Source organism: Coffea eugenioides, chromosome 11 (assembly GCF_003713205.1).
Source record: "Coffea eugenioides isolate CCC68of chromosome 11, Ceug_1.0, whole genome shotgun sequence".
NCBI classification, from domain to species: domain Eukaryota; kingdom Viridiplantae; phylum Streptophyta; class Magnoliopsida; order Gentianales; family Rubiaceae; genus Coffea; species Coffea eugenioides.
The window spans coordinates 34,053,171-34,071,241 of NC_040045.1; the positions used below are offsets into that span (position 1 = coordinate 34,053,171).

Consider the following 18,071-nt stretch of genomic DNA (forward strand, 5'->3'; position numbering starts at 1 on the left):
AGAACCAAGTTAGACTTCATTGTTCCACAAAAAGAACATTTCCCTCCAAACTAGTACCAATTTCTACCAAAATTTTGGCACCATGGACGGGTACTTGTATTGGCGACCTGCTTCACGTCTGACAGTTCTAGCACATTTATTTGGTATAATAGCCATAGTTCTTTTGCTTGTTTGGCTGCTGCATTTTCGTGAGGGAATGAATCTTGATTCCGACAATCCATTCCGCATTTTCAATGTAAACAAGGAACAGCTCTTTTAGTCAGTTTAGTCTTCACAATTGAACTTCTGATTTACCTTCTTTTCTGTATTTGTTGCTTTTGGGCAGGTTCATCCATTTCTGATGTTTTTCGGCTTCATATTTCTAGCTGGAGAAGGTATAACATGACTCTATATTGATTTTTGTATGCAATTTCTCAATAGCTTGGTGAATACTAATTGTTGATCTGTTTTTATCATAAACCACGTATAATGTTTATTAAACCTAAGCAAAAGAACTTTAGCATTATTTATCACTAAAGTTCTTCCATCAAAATGCTTCACTTTATCGTCTATAATATAGTATATAAGTGGACTCGTAGACCCAATCTGCCAAGGTGTTTATTACAATGCTAACAATTAGTATGGTGGTTCTTGATAACAGCAATGATGGCTTACAAGACAGTACTAGCAGCAAGAAACGTGCAGAAGGTTGCTCATATGTTCCTTCACTTGGTAGCGATCACTTTGGGGATTGTTGGATTACACGCTGTGTTCAAATTCCATGACAGGGCCAACATAAGGAATTTGTACAGCTTACATTCCTGGATAGGCATCGGCACCTTCTCCCTCTACATTTTACAGGTAATTAATGTAAAACTTGAGTAATTCCAAGCTCTTATGTTTAATCACTTCTTAAATTATATCGTGAAGTTTATTTTCTGGACGAGACAGTATTACTTGTATAGAATACAATAGCCCCACAATGTTAGTGGACTAAATGTAACACTAGAGTAAAAAAACAAAAAACTTTCATGAAATTGGAGAATATTATGAGTAAGAATGTCATTATAAAGTGCTTGTTGTATAGTTAAAAAATACACGCATTAACAACTATGGGAGTGTCAATAATAGCTTTCATATATATATATGTGTATGTATGTATGTATGTACATTCGTATCAGTAAATTGCATTTTCACATTTTAGACTTATTCTAGATTTGATTTGCAGTGGTTATTTGGGTTCATTACGTTCATGATTCCACAATCCTCGATCGACGGTAGGGCGAGGGCAGTCCCATGGCATATTTCTGGTGGTAGAGCACTGTTGTACATGGCAATCTGTGCAGCAGAGACAGGATTGATGGAGAAAGTAACATTTTTGGAACTACAACATGGCAGAGAAACTCTATTGGTTAACTTTCTTGGACTGGCAATTCTTCTATTTGGAATTACGGTTGATGTTTCTGTTGCGCTTGCACGTTATCGATAACTATGGCTTGTTCATGAGGAGTTTGGCAAACTAGTATGATAACTTTGTTCCAAAAAAAAAAAATTGGTTTATTGGAGAGGTGAATTTTTCTTTCTTACATTGTAAATTATTGTGAAGTTAAGAAGTCAAGGAAGTGAGTTTTGTGAGAAAGTTTGAGTTTATTTATTTATTCATGTATAGGAAAAATCATCTTTTGGATGATACAGGTTTGACGTATATGCTTATTTTAAAAGAAATAAATTAAAATGTTTACAAGGAAAAAGGGGGGGGGGGGGTTATAATGTTTGAATTTCTTTGTTTGTAGCCAGCATGTCTCAAGCATACAAGCAATTATCATTGAATGAATATATATACAAGTAGAGGCGTAAATGAGTTTAATTAAACTGAACACTTTAGTATTCATTCTTGTTTGATTATTTTAACAAGTTTGAAATTTTGTTTAAATTTAAATAATTTATTTAACAAATCATGTTTGAATGAATTTTTATCGAGTCAAACTCGAGTAGATTAAGATTTTTACATATAAAATCTAATTTTATACTAAACAAAATAAGATCCATCTGACTTTCAAAGTTTATTGAATATAAAACGTTTTCAAGTTTGGTTTAACTAGTTAGTAAACCAAACTCAAATAAACTTTTATTAAGACGAACTCGATTCAAATATTGAATAATTTGGTTTATATTTCAACTCTATATATAAGTTGCGATGGTATTACAAACAGATGATATTGAGAATTACAAATTGCAGCTATACAAAATCAAATTGTAAATTATATTATGTGAGAGTTTAGATGATTTAGGATGTTAAAGAATGGGAGAGGGGGATGGGTCGGGTGAGTTTGAAACTTTCTACTTATACCTTAAGGAAAAAAAAGATGTTAAAGAATGGGAGTGAATATTTCTAATATTTAGAGAGGAGATAAAAAACTAGATAACAACAATATTATACTATTGTCTTACCCCAAAAGGAAAATTATACTATCATAAAAGGGAATAAATACTCTAACGAAAACAATAGAACGGCTATTGGTTCCCCTCAGTTTTTAAAACTTCAAATCACAATAACGAAATTGACAAAATTTTAAAGTAGTCTCTTTCACTAGTCTATCTCTTGCACTAAATAAAGATATTTATCAGACCAAAAGGGGCGATATCGACAGCAATAAATTTCTGAATTTTCTTTTTAATTGATTTTGTGAATGCATGAGCTTTTTTTTTTAAACCAAAATAACTCTCTTTCTAAAAATATTACCAATGTGATTCACTTCCAAATTTTATTTTCATAATGATATTATTATTGCCATCTAATTATCCTCACTATCATGTAGAATAACAGAAAAGGAAAGTTTCAATCTTTGTTGTCACGTTGATCTATTTATTGCCACGTAGATTCCCAAATTAAACGAAAATGACCATGTGTGAAAATTTGGTTAGAAATATCCAATCTACCAACAATTGTACTCTTATTTTCTACTACCATTGTATCTCTTAGAATTTTGTGTAACTATTATATTGCAATTCTTTTCTTTTTTTTTTAATTATATCTATAATAAAGTTATGATTTTATTCATTTTAGTATTTTGTAGTGTTCATAAATTCGGGACAAAAGAGTGTTCAAAATTGAATTTGACATAAAAGAATTCCATGTCCAAAGCAAAAAAAAGTGAAGAAAAATCTCTTGCATTCAAAAACCACAATTATTAGAATAAGAATTTAACCTTGAAAATATCAAGAATAACATAATATAAGAGTCAAGACTTGTTAACCATTGATGTTTGGAAGAACAGGCATTGCATTCTGAGAAAAATCAAACTGTCATTCTTGTTCATTCATTAAAATAAAAAGAATGATTAATATAATGGGGATGGATCCTATAAGAAATGGAAAATATAAGATTTCGTGGAATTAGTTTTCCATTCTGGGCGTGTACGTTGTAATATATACATTAGAAAAGAAATAAAGTTTTTGATTGTATTAGTTTAGAAATATTTTATGAATAGAAAACTATTTTGGCAAAAAAAAAAAAAAAAAAAACTCCGAATGCATATGATCCTTGACTTCATTCTCTAACATTGGCTATTGAATGAAATAAGTTATGAATCTTTCATCAATTATAAATATTTACTACATGTATCATATTCCCGTTATAAATTAATGTGTTGTTAGACATTTTTTATTTGACAAAAAATGAATTTCTTTCGACGTCCATCTATAATTAGAAAATTAGTAAAAAAAAGTTAAAAAATTACTAAAATCAAAACAACAAAAACTACAATTAATTTCTTTCTGTTTAATACTCATTCCTTTCCTCTCGAAATAATTTTCATCCAAGCTTAACCTTCGAACTTTTTTATCATCCACCGGGAACTTAAAACAAGTTTGAACTTCAAGAGCTTCCATATTTCTTGGAAAAGATTTGTCCCCACTCAATTTGTCGAGTTAGAAGAACTGTTTCAGGTACTCCATTCTCTGATAGTAGGGTTTTAATTTCTTTATTCTTCAATACGTGTTCATAATTTTTTTTTTAATGTCGTTTATTCTTTTGTGAAATGACTTGTTACAAATCTTGCTCCCCATTAGATGAGTGATTCTGGTTTTTGGGATGGCTACAAATTGGCAGTTGTTCAAAGTGTCTTCAAGCCGGCAATCGATTTGGATTCTTTCAACCGTTTCTACTCAAATTCTTCTGTGTTTGGCCATCCGGTCTCTACATAACAAACTCGTAGCATACCATCGCTTGATTACGATATATTTCATAAGCTTAAGTTCATACATTACTCTCTTATTAGCTGTTGCAGCCTCAGTCAAAACGAGTTTTATTTGGTAAGAATTATGATTCCAACTCTGCTTTTGCTCATGTTCTCGGTAATCAAATGGAAAAAAAGATGATTAGTTCGAATTATTAGAAAATATTGGGAGCCAAAATTTGGTACCCCGAGTTTGAGTTGGTCCAATAATTTTTTGGACTTAAATCACTAATCCAAAATATTTAAACAGAATCATTAGTAATCAATAATTCAATCATAATTAACGCTTTCTATTTCACTTGTCTTACCAACTTAGAATTGTAACATCACATAAGATGCTATTACACCAGACTAAATTTATGACTCCACCTACCATTTTTTTTGTTTCTTCTTCTTTTTTTTTTTTCTCTTTTTGGAGGGGTGAGTGGAGAGGGGCAGGGGAAGGGGAAAGGGCTTTGAAGAAGTTCCATTTTTTTTAATCTTTCCACTCCTTTTCACACCATTCCTATTCCTATCTCCAACCACCGTTAGTTTTAGAATTTGAATCCTGAATTTAATAGCGTGGAGAAATCTAAAAATCCTTGCCTAGCCTCTTTCTTTGCCATTGGGGCTTTGAAGCCCAGATTACATTATGTTTTCTTGTTTTCGTATTTGATTGGAGCCAACTACAATGAGTTAATCTCCTACTCAAAGCATAAATCCAATTATGGTGGGGAGATTTTCTAGTGTAGTTAATAACATGGTTGAATTGGTTCTCCCATGAATAGTTCTGATTTAACATTTCCCAAATATTGTGGACTCCTTTAATTGGCAGTTGGCACATTATTTATTGCACCTTATCCAATTTTACCTGACTTAAAACTTATTTCAAATACTATTCGGCTCTGTGTACTGTTACCTGGGAGAATATTTCAATCTGCTAATCCAAATACTTAAATGGACCGATTTTATAGATTCTGTTTGGATAATATTTTAAAATATGTTCTCTATTACCCAATATTAGACTACTTCGTTTAAGACCCCAGATTAAACTAAATAATAATTTAGTCAAGAAATCTTTCATGATTTCATTCCATCTCTACATACTACCATTTTCAAGTGCACTAGTAGGCCTAAAAAAATTTTAATTTCATAAAAATACGAAGTAAAGATCGGTTTTAGAAATTCCTTTCTTTTTCTTTTTCCCTTGTTTGTATACATGGGTTTTGGTAGATCAGTTTTACAGATTTACTTGTATATTATTGTGACAAAAACCAGCAGTATATTACATTTGCACGACTTAATTCTGACCTAGTGATTTCTCAAGTAACCCACAAAACAAAGGGATAATTTCAGAAACCTCCCCTGACGTTTCTAATAATTTCACTTAGCTACCCTGGAGTTTGAAAAATTATACTTACTCCCTTGATTTGATAGTTTTACTAACAAAATCTTAAAATAATATTGACTTGGTCAATTTTTTAAATGAATACCCAAAATGCCCTTGTGTAATGAGTTTTAATTTATTTTTCTATACAATTATAAGATTATCTAGTATAATTATAAGGAAAATGTGCCAAAATTTTTATGTCCATAATTACTATTTGATAAACAAATATAATAATAATTTTATCACTATGATAAGATACTTTTGATGGTATTTTATTGTGGATTTAGATTTATAAGATAGAAAAGAAAATGCTAAAATAATTCATTTAGAGTTTATGAATTTTTTGGATAGTGGGATTATCATAATTTGGTAGTGATTTTGGACCATTTCCTTTTGATTTATTGTTAATTTTAGTACCAAAAAATAGAAAACAAAGATCAGCAAAAACATTAGATTGCATATAAAATTAACTTGTCAAAAAAATCACTAGTTCGACTTTTGATTACAATAGTAACTAGAAGTAATAGTGGTAATTTTACAATTTTACTAGCAAAAAATTAATAAAAAAAGGAAAAAGAAGGAAAAAATAATGAAAAAATAATTTTAAAACTCATTCTAAGTATAAGCATATCAAATAAGGGAATTTCATTAAAATATTTAATTGTCATTTTAAATGACAAAGGAGGTATGGGTAATTTTTCAAACCTCAAGGGAGGAGTTAAGTGAAATTGTCAGGAACTTCAGGGGAGGTTTCTGAAATTATCCCTAAAACAAATGTACCAAAGAATTTGTTATCATCTTGTACAAGATTTACGGCAGCAGGACATCATTGTGATGACAAAGTGACAGCGCCACAAGACATATGATTATGACATGATACAAATATGTGGTGCCCAAACTGAGTTGTTTTCCAAGTAAAAAAGCTTTAAAACTTGGCTTAGTTTCATTCACCTGTCAAATTTCAATTTGCCGTGGTGACTATGGCAAAACATTCGTGTCACCCAGGTTGAACCTGTTTGATAAGGAAGTTAATGAGTGGTACTAGAAGACAATATATAGTAGCATTTGGAAACGGTTACGCTTTAATCTTTCACCCATCAGCTAGTCTGTATTCATGTTTCTGGTAAATTCTGATCCAGATGAATGAAATAAAATTGGACATCTCTTGAAATACATCTAAACACGTCTTCAGAAAAGATGGTGCACAATAAGGGTAATGTAATGCATGTGCCATATTTTGTGTGAGTGTTGTTTGCATATTGGCATCAACTGTTTAACAACACCAAAATATCTCAAATACGAGGAAAAACAATATTGCAGATTATGTTCATATCAGTTTTTTAAAAATTTGTTTTTTAAATATTATAAAAATTTTTAAAAAATATTCTAAAATGTACTCTAAAAAATGGTCTAATTTTTTTTAATGTTTAAAAAATATTTTAAAAACTCTGGTACTTTTAAATATTTCAAAATATATTCTAAAAATTCCACTACATTGTTGTTGTTGGTCTTCATTGACCAGTTTCGATGGAGTTTCTACTCACATCGAATCCCCTTCCCCCTTGGAATAGTTTAGCTTAGATTATAGGAATTCTATCGCATCGAAAACAAAAAAAAAAAAAAAATTGTTGTTGCTGTACACTTGGCACACCACATGGTCTGGTTGGTCCTAGCAATGGTCAAAACATGGACGTGGAAGGAAAGGTGTCCACGTACACGTATAAATTATGGTGGAATTCAGTGAATGGACAAAGTAATAAAAAGGGTAATTGTACAAATCTGCAGAAGTTTATTAGCAATGAGCATAAAATTGTAGTAATTGGAATAATCTTGGTCCACCCGTAAAGCCAACATATTATTCTTGATTATAATGCAAATGTACATACAAGACAGAGCGTACCTAATTTCTTCAATCTATTATGGCCGGATTATATAATACAGTAATAGGTTAGCCGGCAAGATGGTTTTCCTCAGCTTCTTGGTTGTCATTTATTCTCACTTTCGTGGTAGCAAGAAAAGCCTCCTTAGATTCCATATCCCTTTGCCGTAGCTTTTTGATTGCTTCTGTGTACACGGTATCATATCTCACCACCATATTCTCTTTGAACCTCTTTTTACACTAATGATTCTAATATAATAAAGTCACATCTGTCTCTTCTATCTTTCTAAATCCTTCTTTGGCCTGCCACTAAACGATTCAATCTTTTCAATTAAATATTTCTCCTCTGGTATCCATTTCTACACTAACTGGTGTCCTGGGTGCATCCCACAAATTGAAACGTTCCCTGTTGTTATTCTTCTTCATCCAACAACACGAATACAGAAGATCCTCATTTCCTCTGTGTGTGTGTATATATATATATATCAGAGCAAGTAGTTAGTTTAAGTGTGTGTGTGTGTGTGTTTAATTATCAGTTATTTTCCTCTTATAGTGACACAGTGGAATGGCACTCAAAAGCAGTTCCTACCAAACTTCTGCAACGCCAATTTCATTGTTTGCTCACTTGGTCTTCATAGCAATCTTCGTTCTTGTGCTGGTTTGGCTTCTCAAATTCAGGGAAGGGCTTTCCTTCACATCAGATAACAAGCCGAAGCTTTTCAATGTAATATACTTTTCTTGCTGCATGAAAATTGATGTTTTTCTATTCATCTGTTTTGCTCGAGTTCTATTCAATTTAGGCTTATGATTTTCCTTTTTCCATGCAGCTGCACCCCTTGTTTATGGTCATTGGCTTTGTCTTAATCTCAGGACAAGGTAAGAAATTAAGGATGATGATATAAGTTGGGCAAGCCCCTTTTCAGTTTGTTCTGCTTCAATTCTACTTCTAATCTTTTCTTCATTTTTCTAATTGAGTCCACTCTCACCTTACAAACACAAAGAAGGGCTTCTGATTTTGCTGATTCTCCCGGTTATTATTGCTTAAATTCTAGATTTTCTAATTAAAGAGCTTGTATTAACTGATTTCTTCTAGCTTTGGAAGAAGGTCAAAGAGTTGGACTTAATTTAGTCGTTCAAAGTTTGATAACTTTTGTTTCCTTGACAAAATAGTTGTCCTTTTCTCTGTTCAAAAGTTTAGAAAGCTAAAATAAAATATGAGAATTGAGTAGGAAACAAAGAGCAAAATTTCCCATCTTCTTGCTTGTTGACCAAATTGTTGCTTTTTCCATGTTAGCCGGGTGTAAAAGTTACTTAAGGTTTTCACAGGGACAAAGTTTTAATTTATAAGGGACATTTTAATAAACTTTCAACTTTTATGGGTCAAAAGTACAAATTCTTAAAACTAGGGGGACGGCCTTGTTTGTTCGAATAACATCTTTCATGGACATTTTCTCACCGACAGCCCTGATTATCCTTCACTGGCCGTTGAGTCCGGGCAAAAAGACCAAACGAGCACTAATTTCTCTACAATCGCTTAAAGCCCATTAAACGAGAAAGAAGAAATCTATAATACTGCTTAGTCTAAATTTGTAGTTTTCATAGACAAATAACGTGCACTAAAAATAGTCGAGAAAGTTTTGATTGAGTGGTTAAAATTCCTATTCTATCCTAATCTAACTACAAGGAAGCTCAACTGGACCTATGGGGGACCGGTGGAGATAGAACCACCATCGGATCACTTGTCTGGATTTTTTGAAAAATCACATAATGTGGCAATTGATGGGAGGCAAGGTTCGAACCTTTGTTTAATAACACGACACCATTGTTAACTGATTGTGATTGTACCATCACCGAACCAGATTGGTGCAATTAGACGGGTGCACTACGCACTCTGGTCTGTTATTTATTTATTTTTTTCCCTTGTCAAAGTACACAGTACAATTAGTCAATACTCAATGGTGTCGTGTGACATTATACGCTATTGACGTTTTGGTGGACTTGAAGACATCACATGGTGCATTTGTTTGTCTTTTTTCTTGTCCAATGCAATTCTAATCTTCTTTGTATTGGCACTATGAAACTTTGATTTCTCACTCTTTCTGCTTGTTCATGTTTTTCGTCACTGGGGTAAAAGGAAAAAAAGTAGGAGTTGACACATTCTATGACATCTTTTATACTAAAACAAAAAAGTTTAGAAGTAGTTTCTGATATAATACCGTTTTTATTTCAAGTTTCTAATATAACAGTTCACAATTAAAACGATAAAAAAATATTGAAAGGCTGTGCATTATATTTTATTATGTGTTTTATTTTACATCATAACTCATGCTTCAGTTTTTTTTCTTCCAATTTTTCTCCTAATATTCTTTCTTTATGTTTGACGTTCCAAAGTTTGTCTAATGGTCTAGCTAGAGCATCAAAAAGGCTTGTTCGAGTTTCTGTTCCAAATTAATTTTCAAAATGATTTCAACCTTGATATTGAATTCCCATCTTTGACTAGTAGTAAAGTATTACTATAATATACAAACTTGAGCTCTTGAATTTATTAATAACTTGTCATTGGTATTTTTGTCACAGCAATCATGACATACAAGACTTTCCCAGCAACGAGAAAGAGACAGAAATTGATTCACATGACTTTGAATTTCATTGCTCTTCTTGCTGCCATCGTGGGATTGTATGCAGTTTTTCAGTACCATCATGACCTTGGAATCCCGCATGTGTATACCTTGCACTCTTGGTTTGGCATTTCTACTGCCAGCTTATTTTTTTTGCAGGTAATTAAAACTTCTAATCAATTTTTAGTGGTATAATAACTGCTAACTCATGTATGCCTAATACTCCAGCATATTTCTACTGTAGTGAATTCGTTCGAGATACATGTAAGTAGTGTTCATCTTACTAAATGTGGATTATTAGTTATAGTTGTTGTTGAGTAATAATCAGTTGTATGTATTGATTCCACCATTATGGGCTACTGGTAATAAAATCATATTTAAAAAAAAAACAAAAGAATGTTTGACTTTGTCAACATTTTTCTTGTATTATGTGCCTATAGATTGTGATTAGCCCAATGAAAAATATATAATTGAAGAACAAATATTCCAAGTCGGCATTGGCTATATTGTGTTGATTGTTGAATAGGTGTTTCTTACCAGTTCAATTTTCTAATGGGAGATTCTGAACTTTTTTTTGTCAGTGGCTGTTTGGCTTCTTTACCTTTGGGGTCCGAGCCAGAGACTCCACAACTAGAGCAAATTTAGCACCATGGCATGTCCTGCTTGGCATGGTTATATTTTCCATGGCAATATTGAGTGCTGTGACCGGCTTGATTGAGAAATTCACCTTCATGAGCTTAAGAAGGGGGCAAGAAGCATTGATTGTCAACTTCACTGGCCTCCTCATCTTCCTTTTTGGAGTATCTGTTGGCTGCACTGTTCTTCTTCCAAGAAGTTATTAAAGATGGTAGTCATTGGAAAATGTTCTTGTCTTTGGTTATATATATATATATAGTTTGGCCCAATATTGCAGTTAGACTAAAACATGTTTAATCTTTTATTTGTTCACTTGGATCGCTCTAGCTAGAGTAATGATTCCCATGTTTGTTACAAGTGTTCTTGAGTATTTGAATAGTTTATTTGGTCAAATAGTTCTTTTGAAACCTGCATTTTATGCATGAGATCTGTGACATTGGCGTGTGAACTTTTTGGGACTATTGGAGCTGGAAAATGGCCATCATTTGTGTACTCTACTAAAAAGGGACCTAGTTTGTAAGATTTGGGTTTTTTTTTTTGTCGCAACGATAGAATTTCTATAACCTAATCTAACCTAATCTAAGGGAGGAGAGAGAGGAGGACTTGATGTGAATAGAAATCCATTCAAAATGGCTAATTAAGACCGTCACATATTGTGACAATTTTTTGGTGGGAGGTACTAAGGGTCGAACCCTTGACCTCCCTGGCGTGACCACCGGGCCAAAGGCCCAGTGGCTTGTAAGATTTGGGCTTGGTGAAGTATTTTCTAGGAGTGAAGAAAACCGAGTGCAGGTTTGAAAATAAGCTACTATCTACTAGATCAAGTTGATGATTTGAAGGACAAAATCTTGAAGGACAAAATCTTGCCCCGTCCAATCTGCAATTTGGCTATGTCAAATCAGTAAACTGTCGAGTTAATTCTGAAAATTTCTTGAAGTTCTATAAAAATGCTGGTATACAATGATCAGTTTATGTACTGGTCAAGGAATGGCCCAAACCAAAATCTTGCGCCTGTTTATCTGTGAACATTTTTCAATACTTGAGACCAATGAGCATTAGGACTTGATTTACAATATTTTCTTTTCCTGAATCTGGTTGGAGTTTTAAGAAATCACATTCTTCTCTTTGAATTCGGCCTAGTATACAGTAGTCCGTGGGTCATGTCCAGCACCAAAACAATGCCCAGAAATATACAATCTTCTGCAAGTAAGAGTTTTGATCTTGCATCACATACCCTGTTTGCATTATCAACTCTAATCACATAAAACCATCATAATTGAGGAAATTTTGAACTGTTGATTGAAAAGCAAAGAACTATATGGAGATTTTCACCAAAGATGCAGATGTAACCACGTCTGCAGGCTATCGCCAACAGGAGACTCTGCCACAAATTCCAAAATCAATAACATTGCCTGAAAGACATACTTTCCACTCACAGAGTTTCTAATCTACACAGGACTTCAAATCCATATATGAGCCCACGAGTTCTATAAGATCTTCTTCATTTAATTAAGCTGTTGCAGTACAAAACTGCACTAGACTCCTACAGAATTATCCCTACAAAGAATTGCAAAATTTAAAAATAATCAGCATTACTTTGCTCTAAGCATACTATTCTAACTAAAATGGTGCTGCAAAGCTACCTATAGGACACGAATTGAGGAAAGAAATGCAAGATATGAAAGCCATTCTACAGTCAAATTTTGGCCACACCAAATATACCACTTGTGTCTGAACTATCAGTGTGACCTTTTTCATATCATATTTGCCGATAACCTAAACACGTATGAAAGATCAGCATGAGATAAACCTAAGATAAAGCAAAGTTCATTACATATTCCAACACAATGCAGGTGATTCAATGAAGAGAAGAGAACCAGCTTAAAAGTTCCTGTCAATTTCCAATGCAAAACGGACTAGGTGAATGTTGATTACTTACAGCAAAAACAGTTCATTGGCAGCTCTAACGCATAACAGTTTTATGTGAAAAAGTTTGCGAACTCTAAAAAAGGAAAGTGCACTAGTAAAACAAAGTAAAGTAAAAGAATGAAAGAAATGTGATTGGATCATAAGCCGGGATAGATGATCAAATCATGATCACCTATGACATGAAGACCAAAAATTGAGCACTACAAGAGAAAAAAAAAAAACTTCCATTTACCAACCTTTTACTACTGAAGCATAAAAAGATCCCTCCTCCTTCATCTGGACTTGGGACCGGCTGTCTGATGGATTGCATCAACACAAGTAGAGTTAAAAAATTTTATGTCTCTAGTGCCAAGTATGACAAGCCATCTCTTTACGATCATAGACAAGTCATAAAATTTTGTATGAAATTGACCAAGTTTTATCGTCTAATCAATCATTGCAAATTTTGTCACAATTTTGACTCATTTTTTGCTGTTCAAATATTTCTTGTAAATTGAATGTCAAAATATATTATTATTTTTTAATATGTTGATCTAGATATCAAAAGAAAAGTAACGGCACAATAATAGTAAAATTTTATAACATTATCTGAATTTAAATATATAGAGATCAATGGAGAGGATCCTCACAATAGTATAATTTGTAACATTATCTAAATTTAAATATAGATAAATATAGAGACAAATGGAGAGGATCCTAACTCGTGTGTAAACTAGCTTTAGACAGATTCCAAAAAATATAGCTAACTTCGATGCCTGAAAGTGGACGCGGCCATTATTTAACCTGGTATTTGGGCATATTAATAGGACACATTTAGACATACTAATAATAATAGGGAACTCAAGTGATTAGTAGCTATTAAAATGTTCAAAAACAGATAGAGTTAAGAAAATAGCTTTTTTAGGCATGCTAAATTAGGCAAAAAAGAATCTGAGTGCTTTAAACTAAGGAGAGAAATTAAGTATTGATCTTATAGAGTATGTATGAGACATTAAAGAGAAATTAAGTATTGATTTTATTGAGTATGTATGATTACCCTTTTTTCTTTTTCTTTCTTGTTAAAATGAGCAACACTTTGTTTGAAGAAAGCATAATATTCATATCAACTGAACGAGTTTAATCTAGTTCAATGAATTAACTAAAAAATTTTGAAGCTTAATAAGCACATACATAGTTGTATATAAAATATGTGTATGTGTTAGATAAAGCAAAATGATAAACAGAAGTGTTGAGTTTACAACATTTGGAAAAACTAAGTTAGGTTCGAAATGGTTGGAGATTTGAAAATCGATTTGTGAAACCAAATTGGCAAAAATATAGTGTAAAAGTAAAAATTGAATCTTTTCATTTTGGGAAAACAAAAAAAAAATAGTCCAACGTCTTTTTTTCCACTTTTTTTTATTTTTTCTTCCAAAATTCTTTACTACTAATAAAAAAAATGTAAATGAAAATAAGAAACCAACATATTTTGTTGATTTTTTCTTTTTCTTTTTTTGTCTTTTTTTTTTGGCTCTTTCCACCTGAATTACTTACTAGTAAATAAAAGATAAAAAATTATACCAAAATCTTTTTGTGCTATCTGTGCATTTTTTTGTCTTTTACTACTAAAGCATAAAACATCCCTCCTCCTTCATCCGAACTTGGGACCGACTGTGTGATGGATTGCATCAACACAAGTGGAGTGAAAAAACTGTATGTCTCTAGTGCCAAACATGACAAGTCATCCTTTTTGGAACATAGGCAAGTCACCTTGGACAATGAATACCTCTATGTCACAGAATACGAGGAAAAATTGATGAATACTCCCACTCAAAACATGTAGAGTAGGCTGTATCAAATAACAATAATTGGTCCCACCCTTCAACATGTGTGAGGGATGAAACATTATCTAGCCTACTAAGGGACTTTGTTCAAACATAACAATTTGACATGCGGCACTAACTAACCCCTACGATAATTTTATTAAAAAAATGGTGTGCTCATAGGAGTAGGGTTAAAAATGCTCAAAAGACTCGTCTCAACTTTGCATTTGCAATCAAGTTTTTTAGTTTAAAATCCCAATATATTTAAAAGGAAAGGTCCAAAAGAAATTTAGCATTGCTCAGTAGAATCAGCGCATTAACAATGGATATGATATTGGCCGACTGCACCATAGTTGTGGTAGGGTTCCCCATTGTCTCTCGCTTTGTGAGTGCAAGGACTTGGCAGTAATCTTGTACACAAATTTTGTTCTTTGATTGCTAAGCTGTCCCTCTTGAGGCAATAGTAATACCAATTTTTTTTTTCTAGAAGCACATTTTTTGTGTGCTATTTTTCCTCTTTTTGCACTTCCGTTTTTAGGTCTCTTGAGAATCCAACTTGCTCACTCAGGAGATATTCCCATGGAACCACAACTGCAGTCTCACTTATTATTTGATATAGTAAGACTCTCGACTTGGCTTACTCTATGTCAGGATTCAATCTTCAAAAGAATGAAAATTACAGTAATGACTTATCCTGAGTAAAGAGAGAATGATTATACCAAAGAAAGAGTTAGAGAGAGAGGAAAGAGAGCAGAAATGAGGAAAACAAGAAAATAGAATTTGATTCTCGCCAATCCCCATTCATACAATTTTGTAACCATTATACTGAAAGAGGCTTACTACTGCAACTAACTACTCTAACAAAATTCAACTAACTACTCTATATAAGTTGTATTAGTTAAAAAATAAAAAGAATTAAAAATTAAAAACAATTAATGCACATATTTCACCACTCAAAAAGTTCATATTTAATAAATTAAACAACACAAATAAGCAGCAAAACTATACTAATGATCACAAGATTTAACAAAACAAACTAGTCATCTCTTTTGATATGATATTTACTATGATTCTTGTGATTTTGAACAGAAAAAATTTGCAAAATTTGCCTTTCTTTTCCCTCCATTCTCCTTCACTAATATCTAACGATTAATTAATTAGAGGACTAATTAACTATTAATAACTAATTAATGAAAATAATTGTTGAAAATTTCTTTTAATGATGAATGATGACTTGTATTTATGAAATAACATCAATTGATATATCCAGTGGAGGAAGGAGGGAAAAGAAAAAAAAATTCAAAATTTTTTTCTGTTAAAAGAATCATAGCAAACATTCGAAAAAGATGACTATTCTGTTTTATTGAATCTTGTGATTATTAGTGCAGTTTTGTTCCTTATTTGTGTTATCTAATTTATTAAATGTGAACTTTTTGAGTACTGAAATGTGAGTATTAATTGTTTCTAACTTTTAATTGTTTTTAATTTTTACTAATACAACTTATATATATATATACATAAGGGGTATTTATGGAATAAGAGTTTCATCTCTCTCCTCAAAGTACTTTTTAAATGTTACTTTTTCTAATCGGACTAGTTTTGTTATCAAACCTTACCCTCAAGGGAGGTTTGTGTAATATTGGAAACTTCAGAGGAGGCTAGTGAAATTGTTAGAAACCTCAAGGGAGGTTTCTGAAATTATCCCTTATTTCAACTAATATATTTATCAAACATTGATGGGCTGACTAGTCATTCAAAGTGATCCCAATTCAAGAATATTTGGTGGGCTGGGTATTGATACAATACTTAAACTCTTATGGGTTGATACCAATCCCCAACACTCTCTAATTTTTATGAAGCTGTCTCTAATTTTTAATGGACTACAGGTTTTAAACTAAAGCCCAACTCATCCTAACCCTCTCGTTTCCACTCAAAATGATTCCCTTGAATTTCTTCCACAAAAAAAAAAAAAAAAAAGGTTTCCCTTGAATAAAAAAAACAAGGGGGAAAAAATATAAACTCAAAATGCATTTGTATTCTTTGCTAAAGAAAGCGACAAGCATCAATAGGAATCTGACAAAAATGTGTAAATTAGGACTCCTAAGCTTGTCCAACGAAGTTATCTGCTACTATTAAATTTGTTTAATCTGCCTAATTATGGCAGCTTAATTTTACGCCATTCAGATTTGATTTTTATCTGTTTTGTGAACAAAGAAACAAAGTCAAAAATGTTGGTGGGATAACGTTACCTTCATCTCTTACCATTTCTTATATGAATAAAATTAGAGAGGGAATTTCTAATGCAATATTTCTGAAAACTAAATTGATGAGGTTTTCTTCTTCCTCCTCCTCTTTTATACCAAAAGTCAACATGATACCAAATGCAATGGTATGTCCCCATTCCAATTACTATTACACTTCACATAAAATTAAATGCTAAACCAACTCTTAATCTAACCATTGATGCATTAGAAGAAATTGAAAGTTCTTTTAATGGAAAAGTACCAAGAGTCATTATAACTCACAAATGAATAGTTTACGCGATGTTACATATAAGCTTTAACTTGCCATTGCAGTTTTTATTGGGGACGAAACCATGATGATAAATGTATTACAAACAATGATTTATATAAGTTATTCTTTGATTCTTGTTTACTTTTTTGGTTAAAGATCAGATTATGATAAATGTTAAAGTGCTGAGTTTATCGGCAAAATTTGAGTTTGTTTCGCATAACATTTTTTTTAAATGTTGAGTGAAAAAATAGTAATAACGAAAACGTAAAATAGTTTTTATAAATAGAACTGTATGTCGGCCTTTAGAGAATCTTCATAAATCCTAATCCTATTATAATTCAGGAAAAAAATCAGCATGTAATAAAAAAGAATCTTTTTAATCCATTATTTTATGAAGTTAGTACACAAGAACCCCTTCAAATGCTCCTTGGTCAATGTACAGTGAAGCCAGTTGGCAATTAGCATCTGAAATGTATGAATTTTAACCATTTTTTTTTTTCACTAAAAAAAACCCTCATGCGGCAATCATTGATATGCAAATCCATTTGGCACGGAAGGTTCATTTGTTTTTTCACCCCAAAAAGTAGGCATTTTTATAGCCACCAATTGTTTGATGTTTTGATCCTTTAACTTATTCTATTCTCTACCATATTTAAATGGGACAGTGGCTCTGGAGGCATTAGTCCTCTGGAATAAATTCCAGAAAATGACTTCCAAACCAGAAGAATCTTTTTAAATGCTTCTAGTATACGTGATTCATCATTGAAGCAAACGAATTATTGCAAAGTCAAACCACACTAATATCATGGAGCCTCCCAATTCCTTGAGCACTCCACAATTATATATACATTAGCTCACTAGGTCTAAAATCTGAGGCATCCAGGATTTCAGTCCTCATCACCTCCTAGCAGCCTAGCATGGAATACTTCCAACCAGCTGCAGACAAGAAAAGGACAGGGCAGTAGGCAATGGGTTCTTGTCATCAATCAAATGTATCAGCCATGTAAAGCAGGCAATAAATCAACACACCCCTTTTTGTAACCTGAAAACGTGATTCTTCCAGAAAGAAAACAGTTTGTAAAATGAAGTATGATACGCAAATTCACA

General features: G+C 32.3%; 2 protein-coding genes across 2 annotated transcripts; both read left to right on the forward strand.

The window, feature by feature from the left end:
* Nucleotides 1-1,614, forward strand: LOC113753582 (probable transmembrane ascorbate ferrireductase 3). The gene is made up of 4 exons (XM_027297769.1): nucleotides 1-235; nucleotides 326-374; nucleotides 641-840; nucleotides 1,208-1,614. Exons 1-4 carry the CDS (start codon nucleotides 83-85, stop codon nucleotides 1,466-1,468), a joined length of 663 nt encoding a protein of 220 aa, XP_027153570.1. The 5' UTR covers nucleotides 1-82; the 3' UTR covers nucleotides 1,469-1,614.
* Nucleotides 1,615-7,479: 5,865 nt separating this feature from the next.
* Nucleotides 7,480-11,203, forward strand: LOC113751361 (probable ascorbate-specific transmembrane electron transporter 2). Its single transcript, XM_027295342.1, has 5 exons — nucleotides 7,480-7,661; nucleotides 8,019-8,189; nucleotides 8,293-8,341; nucleotides 10,043-10,242; nucleotides 10,665-11,203. Exons 2-5 carry the CDS (start codon nucleotides 8,031-8,033, stop codon nucleotides 10,923-10,925), a joined length of 669 nt encoding a protein of 222 aa, XP_027151143.1. The 5' UTR covers nucleotides 7,480-7,661; nucleotides 8,019-8,030; the 3' UTR covers nucleotides 10,926-11,203.
* The last annotated feature ends 6,868 nt before the right edge of the window (nucleotides 11,204-18,071 follow it).